This window comes from Xenopus laevis, chromosome 3L, assembly GCF_017654675.1.
Source record: "Xenopus laevis strain J_2021 chromosome 3L, Xenopus_laevis_v10.1, whole genome shotgun sequence".
Lineage (NCBI taxonomy): Eukaryota > Metazoa > Chordata > Amphibia > Anura > Pipidae > Xenopus > Xenopus laevis.
The window spans coordinates 125,023,625-125,045,497 of record NC_054375.1 but is presented as its reverse complement, the minus strand read 5'-3'; the positions used below and the strand labels follow the sequence as shown (position 1 = coordinate 125,045,497).

The 21,873-nt window shown below is 39.6% G+C and overlaps 1 protein-coding gene across 1 annotated transcript in view; it reads right to left on the bottom strand.

Moving 5' to 3' along the window:
- Window positions 1-21,873, bottom strand: part of frmd5.L (FERM domain containing 5 L homeolog) — a 37,438-nt gene that overhangs the window by 5,186 nt on the left and 10,379 nt on the right. Inside the window, exons 2-13 of the mRNA XM_041586929.1 lie at window positions 15,377-15,481; window positions 12,398-12,440; window positions 12,231-12,309; window positions 10,343-10,440; window positions 9,966-10,089; window positions 7,140-7,227; window positions 6,812-6,900; window positions 4,955-5,018; window positions 4,423-4,514; window positions 3,765-3,839; window positions 2,008-2,076; window positions 1,015-1,121 (exon numbers count right to left, since the gene is read on the bottom strand). Of these exons, the coding sequence (XP_041442863.1) occupies window positions 1,015-1,121; window positions 2,008-2,076; window positions 3,765-3,839; window positions 4,423-4,514; window positions 4,955-5,018; window positions 6,812-6,900; window positions 7,140-7,227; window positions 9,966-10,089; window positions 10,343-10,440; window positions 12,231-12,309; window positions 12,398-12,440; window positions 15,377-15,481 (1,033 nt within the window). The remainder of the gene's footprint in view (window positions 1-1,014; window positions 1,122-2,007; window positions 2,077-3,764; window positions 3,840-4,422; window positions 4,515-4,954; window positions 5,019-6,811; window positions 6,901-7,139; window positions 7,228-9,965; window positions 10,090-10,342; window positions 10,441-12,230; window positions 12,310-12,397; window positions 12,441-15,376; window positions 15,482-21,873) is intronic.

Below are 21,873 nucleotides of genomic sequence, written 5' to 3'. Positions count from 1 at the left end.
ATCTCTGTTGTCTCTCATTATGGCACATGCTCCTTTTGATCCTTCATGCTCCTTCTGTAGAAGGGACTTTTATCGCATGAGAAAAAGGGTCTGCAGTTTGGACAGCTAGAGTCATGATTTATGGGTAGCTGAATGCCTTTACAGCAATAAAAACCTAGCGATTCAGGACACTATCAGGAGGTCTTACATTCCAGCAAACTATGTGGGGTAAGCTTTCATTCTCCTTTAAGGGACAAGGAAACCTGAATTTGCTGGGGGTGCCAATATGTTAGGCTTCCCCAAAGTTACTTCAATACCTAAGTTTTTTGTTTAAAAAAAATAAATAAAAAACTCCATGTACAAGGCAGGGTAGGTATGTGCCTAGAGTGCACCCGGGGAAGTGGCCAGGGTCAGACTGGGGGGCCAACCGGGACTGCTGTCCAGGGCCCCCCTCCGGCCTCACCGCCGGCTCCCTACTATGCGGCACTGCTTGGTGCACACACTTGAAGGCGCACTCTGCGCACGCGCCGCAGGCGAATCGGCGCCAAAATATTTTATTTTGTGGAATCCCATGTGGGGAGAGGGGGTCTGGCCCGGCACGGCCCATGAGGGTCGGGGCCCACCGGGTTTTTTCCTGTGTCCCGCCGGGCCAGTCCAACGCTGGAAGCGGCGACAGAAGGGGAGGTGGTTGCTGGTGCAAGTGGGTAGGGGACGAGGTGGGAGGCTGCTGGACCATGGAGCACTGCCTCAGGCAGCCATACTACTTGGCACGGCTCTGGTCTAGCAATCCCTTAACTTCTGACATAACAGTTTTAACACATCAGGGTGACTCTGGAAAAATGAACATATATATGTATGTGTGTGTGTGTGTGTGTGTGTGTGTGTGTGTGTGTGTATATATATATATATATATATATATATATATATATATATATATATATATATATATATATATATATATGAACAACTACTATGCATGTATAGCAGAGTGTGACACTAAGCCTAAACTCCAAACCTTTTCACCATAGCACACACCTTCCATGATAGATATATGTACAGCTCTCCTTCGTGTGCGGGGCACGCTGCTCAATCTTAGCCCGTGACTGATTGAAGGACAACTGCGGCTTGGCACCATCCCCATCCTGTGTCATTAAAAAACCATGGTTACAAAAAGAACTCTAAAAAAAGACCCTTCAAAAGCACACAAAAGACAGAGGAAGAGGAAGAAATAAGATGACCCCTAGGCTATAATAAGGTTTATAACTTTAATAAATGGGCATTTGTCCAGGGTCCATCTCTTACAATTACAATAACAAGTGGTAGTTCACTTGTCCATATGTTGTCACTATTGCCAAAATTGCTATGAAAGCATGATTATTGGCCATTTTTCTGTGTTTTTCTTGTCTCAATAATCTTTCACTAGATTCCCACAAGAAGCATGTGTTTCTGAATTGTGCTCAACTACTTCAGACTGGTAGGTATGGTTTCTTGGATGGGCAACAGTTAGGAAATTGTATAAATTTATTTTATACAATACATGGTCCAAGTACAACAGCCCTAGAACCCTCTGTTATGGAAGTTGGAATTTTGTAGACACAAAAAAAGGTGATGGGCACCTAAAATTATATATATCTATATATATATATCTATATATATCTATCTATATATATCTATATATATATATATATATATATATATATATATATATATATATACCCCCCCTTCCCCAGTATTCAGTTACAGCTTTCAGTACCTTGACTATATGTAGTATTTGTGGCTGTGCTTGATTGCATATTTGGATTTCTCTCTATATAATTATTAGTGTATGCATGTAATAAAGCATGCACTGCTATTGGAGTATAAAGGGGAATTATTAGACTTTGTGAACAAAATCAGTCGATTGGGAAATGAGTGTGAACAAGTGGTCGAGGTGATACTTGGCCACTGATTTTGGAAGAGGAGCTTGTTGCTATATAGAATCATCTAGATGTTTTTATATACAGTCATAACTGTGTTTGTTGGGACTACCTGTGGATTTCAGGTGGTTCTCTCTTGATTTTGGCACTTGATTCCATAACTTCCTTAGCAACTCTACCACTGGAAAGAGAAGAAGACATACACTCTGCTAAGATTAAAGGGATACTGTCATGGGAAAACGTTTTTTCAAAACATATCAGTTAATAGTGCTACTCCAGCAGAATTCTGCACTGCAATCCAATTCTCAAAAGAACAGATTTTTTTATATTCAATTTTGAAATCTGACATGGGGCTAGACATACTGTCAGTTTCCCAGCTGCCCCAGTCATGTGACTTGTGCCTGCACTTTAGGATGGAACTACTTTCTGACAGGCTGTTATTTCTTCTAATTAATGTAACTGAATCAGTCTCAATGGGACTTGGCTTTTACTATTGAGTGTTGTTCTTAGATCTACCAGGCAGCTGTTATCTTGTGTTAGGGAGCTGCTATCTCATTACCTTACCATTGTTCTTTTGTTAGGCTGCTGGGGGGAGGGGAAGGGAGGGGTGATATCACTCCAACTTGCAGTACAGCAGTAAAGAGTGACTAAAGTTTATCAGAGCACAAATTACATGACTGGGAGCAGCTGGGAAACTGACAATATGTCTAGCCCCATTTCAGATTTCAAAACTGAATATAAAAAAATCAGTTTGCTCTTTTGAAAAATGGATTTCAGTGCAGAATTCCCTTTAAGAAGTCAAAGAAAACCATATCTTAAGATGAGGTGTGAAAATGACATTTACATTCAATATCTATTTGTAGTGGTTTCTAAGATATTAGCAGCCTAGGAGGTCAGAGGAATTAGAGAAAATTGAAGGTTTATCCAGAGTAGAAAATTAAGGAGAGCTGGAACCAAATGGTATGATCAGGAGAAAGGGCAGAGATACATTACAGGTGGCATTTGAGATTACTAATAAAGCAAGGGAGTCAGGCTGAATAGAAGGTCCCCCATATAATTATAATTATTTAAAGCCCACTGAGACAGTGGAATGGGGACTGTAGTGAGAGTGTTGTTTTTGCAGCGAGTAAGCTAAGTAAGCTGCACATTCAAACCCTGGTGAGGGGCATTTCTTCAGAAAACCTGAGGTACAACCTAGTTGTGGCAGGTCCGTTTCCCTCTACATTTAACCTGTATCCTTGCTGCAACAGGAAAACATCAGGTCTGAAGTAGTGTAAAATAATAGTGTCAAAGTAGGGGCATCAGGCTTGGACTGGTAATCTGTGGATTCTGGCAAATGCCAAAGGGGCTGCATCTCCTCCCCCCCTGCATCTTCCTTGTTCTTTTCCATCAGAGCCGCAATCAGGGTGAGATAAGGGAGAACAGCAATAGTGTGAGGTGGGGAACAGGTCTGGGTCTGCTAGCCCTCCAGGTTTTTTCCCGGTGTCCCGTCAGCCCAGTCCATCCCTGTCTGTATTGTTAACCTACACGTTGGTTTAGGGGGCTGCTTTAGTCTATTTGTGGGTCACAACTTTCAGTGGCATGAAAAAAGTTAAGATAGAAATAATACATTACAGTTTCATGATAAGGTTCAATAAAGAGAATGAAGGAAAGCAAAGGCTGAGCTAGGTTAGCAGGTGTAGATAGCAATAGGGTGATACTGCATGTTAAGTTACAAAGTGATGAGTCCTGCAGAATGTTATGAAAAGAGACATGACAGAAAGAATAATGTCTCTGTGTAGTTCTGTTATTAGTGCATTAGCCACAGACTGTACTGGTAGAAGAAACTAGTAAGAAACTAGTACATTCTGTTCCTTGATCTCTACTTACCTATATCGAAATCTGCTGCCTTTAAAGAATAAGTTACTGCTGGAAACTGTGCGAACTTGGTTGGAGTTTTCTAGTCTAAAAAATAGGTAAAGGAAATTTGGAGGACAACATGAAGAAAGAAGCACAGCTGACGGAGAACTAGAGGGTGGCAATACTATAGTGGAAAAATGCCCAGGGATATAAAAAATATCAGGTGGAGGTTCAGCTAGGTTAATATGATCAGTAAAGGGAAAATAGGAAGGCAGGCCAAAAAAGGTGAAGGACAGCTAAGTGAAAGCTGGAGGACAAACCATGGAAAGCTAGAGAATATCCCAAGATAAAATGGAGGTCAGCATTCAGGAAGTCAATGATACTTCAAGGAAAGAGAAAGGACAACCAATGGAATGATAAAACACAGCCCACAGAAGGATGAAGGACAGCCCAGGTAAATACAAAGAACAGCTCAGGTACAGATGCAAGGGTAAGTGTATTTGATAATCCATCTAAATGTGAATAATATATGCATTAAGTTATGTCTTGAGGGTTATAAGCAGAGTATTTTTTTTTTAATAATGTCATGACATGACAGTATATTTGTATTAGGACCAAGAAGTGGTGAAGGGTAGGTGAATGCACAGCCAAGGTAAGAGGGGTATAAGAACACTATAGGAACACTGACTTGTAGAATGACTGATATTCCACCCCACATTTCCACAGGTGTTTGCAGGCCTCTGGATTTGGAGCCAAGTATGTGAGCACCAAGCGCTTTTCCTGTAGTCGTAAACAAAGCACATGAAAGAGATGGATCATGTACGCCTCTATGCTTCATTAGTTACACGGCTATGTTTAAGCATTCTATTTTGGGACCATTGTTCTGTACCTGAGACACTAACTGTGCTTTTCCCAATTATTTCTTCAAACGTCCCTTGAGCTCCATTCCCTACAGATTATCCAGGTGTGCACCAGGCTCTCATATCACTCATTCCCCACAATGGCCCTTAGCCTCTTCTCCCCCAATTAGCTCAATGTTTCCTATTGTGTTCTCTCAGTCTGGGCATCTTATCCTGTATCTGATTCTACTTTATACTGTCTAGTTATATTAAGTTCAGCCGGCTTCCTCTGCATATACATATTGTTTGCTGAGTCTTATAATCATCATCTCTGTGCCTCACTGGTCACTGTTGTACATAGAAGTATACTCATTATTTTACCTCCTTCTCTCTCATGTACAAATGAAAAGTTTTCCCTTCAAATTTCATTTTTGTGGCATCGCTCCTGAAACAGAAAAAGAAAATAAAGGAGGCTTTCAAGGGAGAAACACTGAAAATGTGCAGCGAGGGAGGGGATAACAAAATACAAGTGAGAAAGTTAAACCACAAAGAGAATACACCATACAGCAAAACATGCAGTAGATCTTTCATATTCAGCACATGATAATGCTTCTGCTCTTCAACATAACTGCACTTTAAGGCCAATAAACCACCCTCTGATTCCTATTAATTTTCCTGCTGATTTTAGTGTGAGGTTTGCAATTAAGAATGTCAGCTTTAGATATATTCAAATTCAATGGCCACCAAAAGAGGAAATGTCCGTTAGACACCGTATAGAATGAACCTGTGACTTACTGCACTAACTTGCTCCACTGTGGATTCAATGGGGGAGAAGCATGTAGGTGTTATGCCTCCCCAACTAGTTCCTCGTGAATAAAGTACTGTTGTGTGCAGGCAGCAATGTATTCATGAGGCAGACTCAGTGCTCCTATACTTAGGCAAGGACATAAGTAAATTACTCATTTTGAGATGCAGCTATATAAATGTCTACTTACAATGTACTAAGGAGTACTGATATTAGGGAGAGACAAATGCAAATTATGGAGAAAAAATGGACATAAAAGAATTTCCAGCAGTTTGGTGTTTTGCCCATTTATTAAAGCTTTCCTGTAAGTCACATTTATCAATCGTGACAGTGTTTGACTGCTTTGAGCAGCCTCATGTCATTCTGATCTATTGCTCGGCTCCAAAAGCTGGCCATACAGGGACCGATATAAGCTGCCGACAGACCGACTCAGCAGCTTATCTGCCCGTGCGTAGGGCCCTCCAATCGGCTTCCCCGATCGATATCTGCCCGAAATTCGGCCAGATATGGATTGTGCAGGGTTAATAATCCCGTCGGATAGCGGCCGCATCTGATTATTCTCTCAGGTGTACTTCATGCAAGAAGATTGATTCATTCCAGATAATTATTCAGTAAATTGTGGGAAATAAATAGTTGAATCTATATGTCTTAATCATGATTTAATGAGTGGTAACTTCTGAGGATTAATAAATCAGTCCCTTAGCCTGACAACAACATTTCTGGTGGTAATGCAGCCATTATGGCAGGCAAGATGAAAGCTGCTGACCTCCGCAACGTCTGCCAGTTATTCTGGGGCAGAATTCGTTTATTTAATGAAAACAAGGCAGGATGGGAGAGGAGCAAGGGGGATGTAATAGGCCTAATGAAGATGAAAAACATATGTGGTTCAGTAGGGGAGCCATCAGCATGTTCACAGTGGGCCTGAAAGAGGCATTCAGTAACGCCAACCTATAAATATATATATATATATATATATATATATATATATATATATATATATATATATATATATATATATATATTGGATGAATGGAACGCACAACCATGTCCGAAGAAGCCTGGGTGCCAGTACATTTTTAGAGCGAAATGTATATTCACAAGTGACAGCACTCCAAGGAATGGGATAGTCAAAAAAACAAAAAAGGTTTATTTTATCCGACGTTTCAGTTCTGTGTTAGAACCTTCCTCAGGGAACAGAGATGGTCTCTGAGGAAGGTTCTAACACAGAACCGAAACGTCGGATAAAATAAACCCGATGTAGTTTATATATCATTTTTTGTTTCTTTGACTATCCCATTCCTCGGAGTGATGTTACTTGTGCATATATATATATATATATATATATATATATATATATATATATATATATATATATATATATGGCAAAAGAAAACGATAAGTGACCATAGAAGCCGAATATAAAAATTACTCACCATTTTATAAAGTGGACTCTTTTATTTCCCTGCAACACGATGAATCCAAATGGGGTAAATGCAAGAAATGCCGAATTCCCAGAGACATCCTGAAAGTTAGAAGGGGGTCACAAAATAACTATGGAGACTAGGCAACACTAGAATGAAAAGGATGCCAGGAGAGGTTGATATTGGATGATAAACAGAGAAGCAATGAAGGGTAAATAAAGAGAGAAAGCGGAGGCCTATGGCAAGCGGGTCATTAAATAAAAAGCCATAGGGACAACCTGGATGAAGGGGGGGGGGGAGAGCAAGACAAGATTCTCAAGCTGTTCCTTGAATGAGATACCTTACATGGATGGGGATCAACTCCATATGTCTCCAGTGTCTGAGCTTTCCTCAGAAAACACAGTTCAGATGCTGCAGGGTTCAGCCCACTAATAATAGAAATTTGCAACAAGTACAGTTAGAGAGAGAATGGTCGGCACATGGAATAAGTAGACAAGTCGAGTTATACAAACACTGAAAGGGTAACACACAGAAAGACATGGAATCTATACTTCGAGGTGGTCAGAACAGGCAAAAAAAAGGCATTCTGGGAAAAGAAAGAGAGCAGGCAATACTAATAGCTAATAACTAGTGAAAAACAAAGGGGGTCAATTATTAAGGAGATGCAGCACAACCATAGGGCTCATTTTCAAGAGCAAGTGCCCACTGGCACACTTTAGCGTCATTCACACTTAAATCCGATTTTATCTCAATTATCTCAATTCAATAAAAAAAATCTCAACCAAACTCCCATACCCAATTTTGCCTTATTTATCATTAAAACAACAAGAATAAATCAGATGGAAAAAAGCTCGATAAAATCGAGCAAAAACTTGAATTGTGCAGTTTTTTCAGACTTATCTCTTGACTTGCTTGTTTTGTTGGGGGGTTTTGCCCAAAAACCCCAAATTTTTCAAATTATCAGATTATTCAAAATTTGAGGTTTAGTAAATAATCCCCTAGGTGTCTTTGCCGCCTGCGCTTATGAACATAAGCAAAATTACTGTATTGATAGATAAGCCCTTGTGTTTTGCCCATAGATTGTTTTCTTTTTATTGTCTGCCACACAGGATCATTACATATTCTGCAAAGCAGTAGCAACTACTAATTTATCTGCTCCCAAGCAAAAGATTGGGACAGTGCAGGTCATGGCAGGCAAATATTATTCTAGCAGCCTTTGTGATGTTGCACCAGCTTAGTAAATGAGCCCCAGAGAGATATGAAAGAAAGTGAGTGTGTGACACAGACTGGCATAGGGAGATTCACATTAAAAGCAAACAACACAGAATAATCAAATGAATTGAAATCACATATCACTGTGTACAATTCCTATCGCTCATTTTGGTGCACTAGTCTCCTCTGGTTACAGACTACAGCACTAAGCATTTAAGTGATGGGTAAGGTAGATTTGCTTGGTGTTTTGGACCATATTTATCTGATGTGTGGTGTCTAAAGAAAGTTTGTGTGGGTTAAAAATATAATTTAAATGATGTTTTATGAATGTTAGCAAAATAATTCTATGCTATGCTTGTGGGGTTTATTGCTTTTTGTTTGGGTGAGCATTACAGGTAAGCTTAGGGCCCCAATCTAAGGGAAAATGTATGCAATTCTTTAATGTACAACTTGCTACCCTCCAGCTGCCCCCCCCCCAAATAAGAAAAGCCCTGGAATAATGAACTATGCGGGGAGGAAGCAGGGAGAGGAAACTATCTAGGGTAGTAGATGGGGCTTTTCTTATTGGGGGGTTAGTTCTCCTTTAACCTAATTGAGCACTATGGGATGAACTGTAACTATGAACTAGGCCTGATTCCCGATATGCTCTTGTCATGAATAGAAGCAAATCCCTCCAAAGTTGATGAGTGAATTTTTTCACAAGGCATGGGTTTGTGGTGAAATTCCTTAAAACCAGGGGCGGAACTACCGGGGGAGCAGGGGTGCGAGCGGGCCAGGGCCCCCCGGCAGTCCGCCCGCCGCATGTTCCCCCAGCCAGTTCCGGGTGTACGGAGGGGGGCGGGGGCCCGGCTGCGCGTCCTGCGCCAGGGCCGCCCCCTCTAGTTCCGTTTTTGTGTAAAACAGGGCAGATTTCCTCATCACTATCCACTAACAATGTTCCAACCTCTAATGGAAAGCTTTTCCAAAAGATCAGAGGCTGTAATAGCAGCAAAGGGAGGGCCAATGTCATATGGTTTGGGAATAAATGTTGCACAGACTGATGTGAGGATGTTTTTGGTAATATAAGAGTTAATTTAGCAATGGCACAAATACAAGAATTAAGGGTTGCAAAATGATGCCCCTTGAATAGATCACATGTGCAATTGCAAGTTGCACCCTGAGCTGGAATGAAAATCCAGAGTAAGGTGCAGAGCGCAGTTCACACCGGTGAAAGACACCCCTATATTTATAATGCCTATGATAAGCAGAGCACTCCCAAGCACTTGCATTCTGAGATCCTGCAAGGTTTATATGTTGCTTTGGTAGCCATAAATTGAGGAGCAAAGCTAGAATAAAGCCACTCCACAAAGGGTGGGCAGGAGCATTTAGCCTTTAAATATTTCAGATTTTTTTTAGTTTCAGGCAGGTCTGGACTGGGAGTCAAAATAGGCCCTGGCAATTCAAGTGCACAGAGGCCAAAACAACCCTCACAGCCAACTAAATAGTGATTGTCTATGGCATCTTATAGCAGCCCCTCTGCCATTTGCCAGAACTCACAGATTGTCAGTGTGGGCCTGGTTTCAGGTTCCATTTAGCTCATAGTAAGGTTACAAAACAGACTACTACAGTTTAGCCATATTCAGAATAGTAAATAGGCTCTCAACCCACATGGTTCTCAAGCTAAGCTCCCACAGTTTACAATAAAATATCAAAATGAACCTATATTGTAGAAAAGGCATACTAAGCATTATATATTATATAGGGAGGGATCATGTATATGTTACTGCATTTGTATGGTGTTTTTGTGTGTATAAATCTATAAATATGTACAGAATATCTGTTGTTATTCTACTGCCCAGCTTGAGTTACCCACCACACTATGACTCCCTTTAATTAGTTGAATCTACTGAAGCTAAATCCTACCCTAATACAGTAACCCTTCTTACACTACCCCGAGTCCCTACCCACTATCCACCTCAGTTCATTCCGGTGAATCTCGGCGATCCGGCGCTCCAGCTTCTCTGAGTGTTTAGGGAGGAATTGGAACTTGGAGCTGTACCCTTCTGGGTGTTTCCCAGGGTCATAATCCCCAATCTCAGCTGTGGGAAAGACGGATGTTGAGGCGCAATACAGGAACGGCATGGGTGGGTGGTGGTGAGGGACAGGTGGGGCACCGTGAATGAATGGAGATGGGTGGTGAGGGAAACAAAAGGGCCATAAGGGGAAGAGCAGGACCATGAAGGGTAGGAAAGAGACAGTGAAAATCAGGAAACACAAAATAGTTTGGGGACCAAATAGAAAGTTAGAGCTGTGAGATGTACTGGAAGAATGGAGTGAACAATGTATACATACCCTGCAGTATATAGGCGGCAAGTAAGGCAGCATCAGAGGTTTTACACAATAATCGCCCATGGTACAGATCCCTCTTCACTTGCAGAAAAACCAAGTACCTTGATGAGTACACAGAAAAGACACTTTCCATCATTTTTTATTACGTGCAATGCTGTCATCTTAGGGCACTATACAGAAACGACTGGCACCTATCCTTAGTGGGAGCCCCCTATAAGATCTATTGGATCTAACGGTCAATGAATATCTGACACCCAACTGCTGCATGAAGACAGAATGAAGAGAAACAGATGCTGAGAGAGGAATAGTGAACATAAACTTGATTATTTCAGAAACGGTACAGAATTTTTAATTGATTGTATATAGAAAGTCTCATATTTCAGTATGCTGAAGCTTATATTACATTTTCATGCTGTGGCTCTGACCATACTCAGGACTGTCAGGGTAAAAGAAGGTGCAATTTTTATAAGTTAGAGGAACAAGGAATGATCACTTGACTTCAAAGACAAGCTCCACTTTAAAGGCTTCCCGGTCATAAATAAGGCCCAATAAGTATTTGTATTGACATTTTTTTAATGGTTTTAATAAATAAGGGCAAAGGTGAGAATTATTTTGAGATGTAAGCATCTTAAAGGGGTGGTTCACCTTTAAGTTAACGTAGTATGTTATACGCATGGCTAATTCTTCACTTTTCAATTGGTTGTCATTATTTATTTTTAATCGTTTTTAAATTATTTGCGTTCTTTTGATTCTTTCCAGTTTTCAAATGGGGGTCACTGACTCCATCTGAAAACAAATGCTCCGTAAGGCTACAAATGTATTGTTATTGCTACTTTTTATTCCTCATCTTTCTCTTCAGACCCTCTCCTATTCATATTCCAGTCTCTTATTCATATCAATGCATGGTTGCTAGGCTAATTTGGACTCTAGCAACCTGATAGCTGCTGACATTGCAAACTGGAGAGTTTATATAGTTTTTGAATTATTTGCCTTATTCTTTTGCTTCTCTTCAGCTTTCAAATGGGGGTCACTGACCCCATCTAAAAGCAAACGCGCTGTAGGCCTATAACTATAGTTATTGCTATTTTTATTACTCATCTTTACATCCACCCCCCCCCCATTCATATTTCAGTTTCTTATTCAAATCTATGCATGGTTGCTAGGGGGAAGTTGGACCCTAATAACCAGATTGCTGAAATTACAAACTGGAGAGCTGCTGAATAAAAAGCTAAATAACTCAAAAGCTACAAATAATAAAAGATTAAAACCAATTGCAAAATGTCTCAGAATATCACTATCTGCATCATACCAAGGGGCAGATTTACCATCGTATTGAATTACTTCGACTTCGAATATTGAAGTTTTTTTTCATCGAATTTGGCCATTTGCGGTCGACGTAAAATCATTTGATCGAACGATTAAACTCTTCGAATCAAACGATTCGAAGGATTTCAGCGATCGATCGAGCGATTTTTCTTCGACTTCAAAAAACTTAGAAAACTGCTCTAGAAGGTTCCCATAGGCTAACACAGCACTTCGGCGGATTTAATTATAAAGTATTGCAGTCAAAGTTTTTTTAAAGAGACAGTACTTCGATTATCGAATGGTCGAATATTCAAACTATTTTACTTCGAATCAAAGTCGTAGTATCCTATTAGATGGTCGAAGTATCCAAAAAATTACTTTGAATTTCGAATTTTTTTACTTCGAAAATTCCCTTTGACCCTTGATAAATCTGCCCCTAAATGTGAACGCAAAGGTGAACAACCCCTTTTACTGGCTCATGTCATTATTATGTAGTAGTATCACAGGCAGCGGCAGCTATTCTTTATACGGTGTGTGTTCTATAGCATTATGTGACTATTGCACTCTTTAAATCCATAGAACTTACCGAGTGATTTCTTCTTTCAGAGCTGCTGGATCCGGGGGATAAAACTTTACCCTGAAGCACATTACATACGGGGGCCGAGCTAGAGGTGGAGAGTAGATGATCACAGAAAGATCAGTGCAAACAGACATCAGACACTTACACAAAAGGTAACGTAGTCACATAAGTACCTCGCATTTGCTTAGCGATTCCTTTTGTAAATTCCAGCCAGTGCTGCAAATAAGAGTGTATATGTTTAACAGACGTTATTATCACATATTTATAATCATTGTCGTCAAGTAATTCACCTTGTGATACTGACACCGCTCACCCAATGCAATGTATCCCTGAAATAACTTTACCCATAAGTTGTGTAGTAAATAAATGAATTATATCAAGGATCTATTGAAGCAAAGGATTTTGTTTTCACTTTAACAACCGTGAAAGTATATTGGCACTTTGAGAATAATGTGCCTGAGCCATCCGTATAGTGACACTTCTGGGAGTATTGTGCCTTAGGAACCAATATTTTGCACACGCCAGTACCCGATGTCCTGGGAGGAATAAACAAGTTCATGGAAATGATGTTAGCAGTGATGTTGTTGAGGCCAGTATCCCCTAAAAGGAGAACTAACCCCTAAAAATGAATATCTCTAAAAACACCATATTTTATATACTGAACTTATTGCACCAGCCTAAAGTTTCAGCTTGTCAATAGCAGCAATGATCCAGGACTTCAAACTTGTCACAGGGGGTCACCATCTTGGAAAGTGTCTGTGACACTCACATGCTCAGTGGGCTCTGAGCAGCTGTTGAGAAGCTAAACTTAGGGGTTTTATTAATTATCAAGCAGAAAATGAGGTTGGCCTGTAATATAAGTCGATGCTACAGGACTGATTATTAAATGTTCATGCTAATTGCATTGGTTTCTGTGCTGCCATGTAGTAATTATTGGTATTAATTACTAATCAGCCTTATATTGTGACATTTCTATTCTATGTGTACTGTATATAGTGAGTGGGTCCCTAAGCTCAGTAAGTGACAGCAGCACAGAGCATGTGCAGTGAATCTGCAGAAAAGAAGATGGGGAGCTACTGGGGCATCTTTAGAGACACAGATCATTAATGCTAAAGGAATGTGGTTGCCTTGGGCTGGTACAGAAGCCCAAAACATAATGTATTTCTATTCTACTTCTTTAGTTAAGCTTAAGTTCTCCTTTAAAGGGGTGGTTCACCTTTAAGTTAACTTTTAGTATGTTATAGAATTGCCAATTCTAAGCAACTTTTCAATTGGCCTTCATTATTTATTTTTTTATAGTTTTTCAATTATTTGCCTTCTTCTTCTGACTGTTTCCTTCTTTCAAATGGGGGTCACTGAAACCATCTAAAAAAACAAATGTTCTGAAAGGCTACAGATTAGTATTGTTATTGCTACTGTTTATTACTCATCTTTCTATTCAGGCCTCTCCTATTCATATTCCAGTCTCTTATTCAAATCAATGCATGGTTGCTAGGGGAATTTGGACCCTAGTCCAACTGATGAAACTGCAAACTGGAGAGCTGTTGACTAAGAAGCTAAATAAAAACGATAAATAATGAAAAAAAAGAGAACCAACTGCACATTGTCTCAGAATATCACTCTCTACATCAAACTAAAAGTTTATTTAAAGGCAGCCAGCCCCTTTAAAGTCCATACAGTAGTAAAAATCTAATGCTATTAATTAACTTGGCAAGGCCATAGCTAAGAATTGAGGCGGCATCAGAGTCTGATGAAATACCCTGTGATTGTGAGCCACCTCCTCATCATACAACTCTTATGTAGGCTCTTTCTCTTGGCTGTAAAATCTATCTAGGACTAGGGCGTTCCTTGCAGTTGTGACATGAATTCTGAGAATTTAAATAAATGTAGTTAATTGTATTTATTGATTCACTGTGTCTTTATTTTTATGCTCCTCTCTTTGTGGCATGCTGCCTATCCTTGTGATGCAATATAAATAAATATGGTATTCGTTTTAATGGTTAGCAAGTCATTTTTTACAATATATTTACGGTAGATTTCTTCTGTATAAGGTATTTATTTTCCCTAAGAGACTCCCCATTGCATATCTGTTTATAATGTTGTTCATTTGATATTCTGTGTTTATTTACTTTGTATCATGCAGCAAATCTCAGTTTTGAAAGTAGTGCAAAGCTCAGACCCAACATGATAGCAGAAAATCCAATTTTACTGCAACCACAATTCTCTGGTGTACCAGGCCCCAGTACAGTGTGTTGTTGTCTAATAATAGCACCCTCCGGTGACTGGTAGAAGAACAGAGAGGGCAGGATAAGAAAGAATTAGAGCCATGATCCTTAACCAGTGGCTCAGAGCAACATGTTGCTCACCAACCCCTTGGATGTTGCTCCCAGTGGCCTTAAACAGGAGCTTATTTTTTTAATTACTGGCTTGAGTGCAAGTTTTGGTTGTATAAAAACCAGATGTATTGACAAACAGAGCCTCCTGTGGGCTGCCAGTGCACATAGGGGCTACCAAATAGCCAATCACTGTTCTTGTTTCACATCCCCAGGAGCTTTTTTCATGCTTGTGTTGCTCCCCAACTCTTTTAACATTTTAATTTGGCTCACTGGTAAAAAAAAAAAAAAAGATTGGGGACCCCGAATTAGGGGATAGAAGAAAAAAATACGAAGGGTTAAACAGAGAAGGAAGGCAAGGGTAAGTGTACCATTAAAGAGCAAAATGTGAGAACTCGGTGGCAGAAAAGAGGAGGAAAAGCAGAAGAGAGACAGAAAAGGGAAAGAAGAAAAATCAGGGCGGTAAAAGAATATAGCAGAGCATGCCACAGACAAGGAAAAAAGAGTAAGACAATAGGGCAAAGTACAGAAGCAAAAAGAGAAACTAAGACATGAGAAAAAAAGAGGGGAGCAGAAAGCAATGCAGAATAATTTGGTTAATGATGCCCCAGGTCCTCACTCTTAGTGCCTAAGTCAGAACCCACTGGTTACATCTGGAGAATTTCTATTAACTACCAATAGGCTTCTTTTATTGGGATTATATACCTCTATAAATGTATATTACAAATACTCCACCATATTGCAACAAACAGGAAAAGTAACCAACTGTTTGGCCATTCATTGCCATAGCACCAGTCTAAAAAAAAAAGAAAAACTCACCCGCTGCTTCTCCGGATCCACGTAGCGAATTCCGAAGTAATCTTTCTCCAGCAAATTCAGATGGTGGCACAGGAAATCAAACAGTTGCTGACCTTTAGCATCTTTCTAGAAGAAAATAATTCAGCATGAAAAGCCTGTGTTTTCCAGCAGTCATGGCCCTCTCTGAGCTGTCATACAGTATTATGTAACGGACGTGTCATACTGCAACGACTTCTAGAGTCACGGAATCTCACTTACTGACATAAGTGTCAGAACAATTTGCTGTAGCACATGAAATGCATTTACATTATCCTATGGGATTTGGACAAGTCAAAGGAAATTATTGGTGGGTCACATGCGAGGATGAATGCATTTGTCATCAGGGATGCCACGTTTTTTTGCAGCAGATTACACGTACATACTAGTGCATACTAAAACTGTAGCCTGTTTAAAACAAATTAAAAATCTCTGGTTGCCAATCGGATTTATTAAACAGCTTTTTCTTTTTGGGAGACTCTACTAAGTGGATTTATTAAATGGAAACTCTCAATTAATAATGACCCATATTACAATGACATTTATTAACAATATATGCAATTTTTGTCACATTAGAGGTTGGGATTTGATATATTACAGGTATGGGATTGGTTATCCAGAAACCCATTGTCCAAATTACGGGAAGGCCATCTCCCATAGACTCCATTTTATTCAAATATTCCAAATTTTTAAAACTGATTTCCTTTTTCACTGTAATAATAAAACAGTAACTTGTACTTGATCCAAACAGTGGCGTAACTACCGGGGGAGCAGGGGGTGCGATTGGGCCAGGGCCCGCACCCCTCAGGGCCCCCCCAGCAGCTCGCGCGCAACTAATTTCGCCGGTTCCGGGCGTACAGAGGGGGCGGGGGGCCCAGCTGCGCGTCCCGCTCCAGGGCCCTCCCCCTCTAGTTACGTTGCTGGATCCAAACTAAGTTATAATTAATCCTTATTGGAGGCAAAACCAGCCTATTGGGTTTATTTTGGGGGTTATTTATGAAAACCCGATTTTTTTTTTCTGGTCTGGCTTTTTGGGGCAAAAACTTGAATTTCTCATGGAAAAAAACGTTCATTTTTCGAGATTTATTATACCCCAATGCTACAAAAAGCCTGAATCTGAAAATCCACCTTCTCAAATCTGTCAAGGTCAAAGTCAATAGCAGATGTCCCTGTCCCAGTTGAAAATATTGTGGTTTGCGCTGGGTTTAGCCCAATAAACCAAAAAATTCTGAGTTTTCGGGCAATAACCCGAAAAAAAAGAGCAATTCGAGAAAAAAGTCCGAAAAAACGTACGATTTAGGTTTTCCCTCGATTAGGCAAAAATCGTGAATGGGAGTTTGGTCGAGCTTTGTTTAATAAAAAAATTAGATACATTTGGATTTTAGTAAATAACCCCCTTAATGTTTAGATGATTTTCTATTAGACTTACGGTATGAAGATCCAAATTATGGAAAGATACTTTATCTGGAATACCCCAGGTCCCAGGCATTCTGGATAATTGGTCCCATACCTGTATATAGTTTATATGTCCAGAGCTTGCACTGCTTTAGCTTACCTGCCTTATCTCCCGCTCATTGTTAGGAAAACTGTCATTCTTACATAAACCAATATATGTATTGGGGAAAGACATCTCCATAAAGATTAATGTAATATTGCTCTTCTGAGCACTTTAGCAATTGAATTTGTTTTTTAGATTGCATTATATTAGCAGTTTTTCACTGCTGATATCATGAATGTGTAAGTACCCTCTGCTCTTCTTGTCTGAACAGAGGCATGACGGAATGGCAAATAACCCTCCTATGCACTTTCAGAATTTACATGAACTTGTCTTTCTAGTTTTCACCATATCAGTAGTTTTTACACTGCTAATATGACGAATATAAGAACTGCACTGCCCACTGTTCATTTCGGCAGAAAAACAAGTTAGTGAGAAAAAGAGCATGTTGTAATGTTGCTCTGCTCAGAAAATGAAGTTAGGGAGCAGAGAAGAGTTAGCTGATGTGTATCTAGTCAGTTAGAAGTAGAGCAACATCCCAGGACTCTTTTCACTAACTTAATTTTCTCCAGACAGCATGTGGAGCTGTTGATTCAAATTCATTATATTAGCAGTGTTAAAACTTCAAAGCAAGGGGATAAAATAATGTAAATTGCAAAAGCAATCAGAAGAAAACTCTGAGCAATGTTACATTCGTTTTGATGGTTTACATTTCAATGAATTAACTGATACAGGAAGCGTGCCCTGATGTTTTCCTGCTCATTTGCAGCTCTCAGTGTTACAGGGGCAGCGTAAATCCTGCCTAGCCAGTATTACTCACAAGCTGCTACAGCTAAACACCAATGTGCAGAGGAAAATAAAGGGAAAACACAGCACTGGAAGCACAAACAAGAGCATCAGAGATGTAAAAATCACAAAGATTTCTAAAATGTAACGGTGGTCTGAATGCTATACTGGAAAAACACCCTTCTATATAGAAAAATCTAATACAAACTACTTGATTTTATTTTTATTTTTAATGAAAATATACAATTCTCAGTCAGCTTTTGGCTCTGCCATTCTCTATTCTGGTTGTTTCTCCAGACTGACCACAAGATGGCAACAGAGAATAAAGGTGGTGATTTGACATGTTGTTAAAGTTGTTGAAGCCTAATGGGCAATATCCACACATCCAGCAGCATTACTATCTCTCATTCAGCAGATCTTTCTATTATGCCTGATAAAACAGCAGCGCACTTAAACCAAAAGGCAATTGAAGTGTATGCATCAGTTATAGCTAACCACAAATGTTTTCTCATATATCAAACGCACAGTAGTAGCGCAGTGCTCTGGGGACTCACATTTCAGATGAACAAGATTGTATAACAATCTGCTGTCCAGACTGATTGAAAACAACACATTAGCCGTCCCTACTGTACCTAAGCACTAATGATTTTCTTCCTTCCCAATTAATTAAAATGCATGAAGAAAAGCAAATTATTCTATTTAAAAAAAAACACAAATGCTATGAAAGAGCATTAGCCAAAGTTAGAGCTAGCTGAAGAAGCACAAGTCCATCAGGCTTAAAAAGTTGATCTGTATTTAAATATTGCTGCCATCTCTCTTCCTCATTGATCTGCTGTGAGTTCAACCCTATGACATTAGCAAATAAACCCTTTGTTCATGTAAGAAGCTCTGGCACCCAATCTATCTTAAATGTGCAGCTGAAATGTATAGTTAAACACCACCATTCTCTCCCCCCTCCACCATTGTCAGGACCCAGCTGGGAAAAGGAGTCCAGTGGAAGCAATGTACTGTTAAACTAAGCTAGAAATTGTATTCTGGGCCAAGATAGGGTTACAAATTGCTGCAAAAACCATAAAGGAGAACTAAAGAAGTAGCTAGAAATGTTCTACATTTTGTTTTGTGCTTCTGTACCAGCCCAAGGCAACCACAGCTGTTTAGCAGTAAAGATCTGTGTCTCCAAAGATGCCCCAGTAGCTCCCCATCTTCTTTTCTGCTGATTCACTGCACATGCTCTGTGCTGCTGTCACTTACTGAGCTTAGGGACCCACTCACAATATACAGTACACATAGAATAGAAATGTCACAATACAAGACTGATTCGTAATTAATACAGATAATCACTACATGGCAGCACAGAAACCAGTGCAATTAGCATAAGAGTTTAATAATCAGCCCTGTAGCATCAGCTTATATTACAGACCAACCTCATTTTCTGCTGGATAATTAGTGACGACCCCTAAGCTTAGCTTCTCAACAGCTGCTCAGAGCCCACTGAGCATGTGAGTGTCGCAGACACTTTCCAAGATGGTGACCCCCTGTGATAAGTTTGAAATCCTGGATCATTGCTGCTATTGACAAGCTGAAACTTTAGGCTGGTGCAATAAGTGCAGCACATAAAATATGGCATTTTTGGCCGTATTAATTTTTATGGTTTAGTTCTCCTTTAAAGTGGTATGACACACTTCCATGAGATGTCACAGTGCTTTATACAGCTACCAGCATAAAGGAATACTGGATATATTTCTGTTGAATCAGTACATACAGTATTACAGTAGGCTGAGCCATGGATTAGTCCAGCTGACATTCTGAAGTCAGGAAAGAGATTTATTATAATCCTTTTGAGACAAATTATGAGGGTTTCAGTAAACCGCTTGCTTTCCTGTGGCTTTACTAATAACTTGCTAGGAAATATGTGGGTCGGCTTGATGGGCAGTTTTCCAACCTAAAAAAATCATTTAACTCTATATGACGAATAAAGCCAATCATTTTGGTTCATTCTTTGCTAACTCCATATTTCTGGAACACCATGAAAATTTCAATTAATATGAGAGCTCCCAAGACTCACTTGGATCACTCTGCCCACAGTAATGGAGGCCAAAGAGAGCGGATTTCATCAATACCCCATGCACTGACATGCTGACATATGTAAATGTGATACACAAATACGGTTTGGACATGAACAATCAATAGCATTTCCTATAAACATTGTGTAACCTGGGTTATATTGAAGGTGCAGCAAAAAAACTACAGAAAGAAATGTTATACTGACATTTTACACCATTCCCGCAAAGCCAAAGTACAGGTCTAAGACCTGTTATCCAGAATGTTCAGGACCTGGGGTTTTCCAGATAACTGATCTTTCTGTAATTCGGATCTTCATACATAAATTCTACTAGAACATCATGTAAAAAAAAAATTCATAACACATCAGTTAATAGTGCTACTCCAGCAGAATTCTGTACTGAAATCCGATTTCCAAAAGAGCAAACAGATTTTTTTATATTCAATTTTGAAATGTGACATGGGGCTAGCCATACTGTCAGTTTCCCAGCTGCCCCCAGTCATGTGACTTGTGCCTGCACTTTAGGATGGAACTACTTTCTGGCAGGCTGTTATTTCTCCTACTTAATGTAACTGAATCAGTCTTAGTGGCACTTGGCTTTTACTATTGAGTGTTGTTCTTAGATTTACCAGGGAGCTGCTATCTACCTTCCCATTGTTCTGTTGTTAGGCTGCTGGGGGGGAGGGAGGGGATGATATCACTCCAATTTGCAGTACAGCAGTAAAGAGTAACTGAAGTTTATCAGAGCACAAGTCACATGACTGGGGCATCTGGGAAACTGACAATATGTCTAGCCCCATGTCAGATTTCAAAATTGAATATAAAAAAATCTGTTTGCTCTTTTGAAAAATAGATTTCAGTGCAGAATTCTGCTGGAGCAGCACTATTAACTGATGTGTTTTGAAAATAAAAAAAATTTTCCCATGACAATATCCCTTTAAATAAACTCATTAGACTGGTTTTGCTTCCAATAAGGATGAATTACTGCATATATTAGTTTGGATCAAATACAGATAAAAAGGAAATCTTTTTTAAAAAATTGGATTATTTGGATAAAATGGAAGACATTCGTAATTCTGAGCATTCTGGATAAAGGGTTTCCGGATACCAGATACCAAACCATCATCCATTACCCCCCCCTTCCAAAAAAAAAACTCATTAGCGAGATCCAGAAATAATAAAAGATGTGACTTTATATAAATAGATCCTAATTTAATATAATCCCCATGGCAGGTCTCGCTGGTTGGACTGAATAGTGACTGTTCATTCTCTCTTTCTGGGCTGAGCATATCAAATTGGTCAGGAATAGGATTTTCCATCAGTCACCTCTCCTTTGGGTTTAGGAACCCACTGCAAAGCCCACACTGCAGAACTGAACTCATCAGGTATCTGACAGTGACAGCGAAATGCATTATTGCTGAGTACAGAAATAACATAATCTGAAAATAACATTTTACTTTCTAAAGGGTAGATAAACCCTTTATATATAAGTTTAGAGACACGCAGTAAAAGCAGAAGGATACTGTTAAGGCATAGGACCTGTTATCCGGAATGCTCTGGACCAGGGGTTTTCCAGATAAGTAATATGGATCTCCATACCTTGAATCCACTAACAAATCATTTAAACATTAAATAAACCCAAAAGGATTGTTTTGCCTCCAGTAAGGGTTAATTCAATTTAGGTAGGATAAAGGGCAAGATTCTGTTTTATTAACACAGAGAAAATGGAAATGTTTTTTTTTTAATTTGAATTATTTGATTAAAATGGAGTCTATGGCAGATGGCCTTCCCGTAATTTGAAGCTTTGTGGATAGTGGGTTTCCGGATAACGAATCCCATACCTGTACTAGTCTATGAGGAAGGGGATCAGGGGGCATAACTGTGCATTAATATTGACACTATGGGACATATTTGTTCAAAGGGTGAGAGACAAATCCATATTGCACTAGTTCCTTTGGCAGAAATTTACAGTGACTACAGCTGTTGTTCTGCATATATGGGGAGACCTGAGCTGTTATAACTATTTGGTAGAATTTATATGTTATTGAGCAAAAAGTTTACAGTGTATCCAGGGACAGACTCGCCTTTCGGATCACCAAATAATCTCTGGGCAGGACCAGGCCTTAGCTAAGGACAATA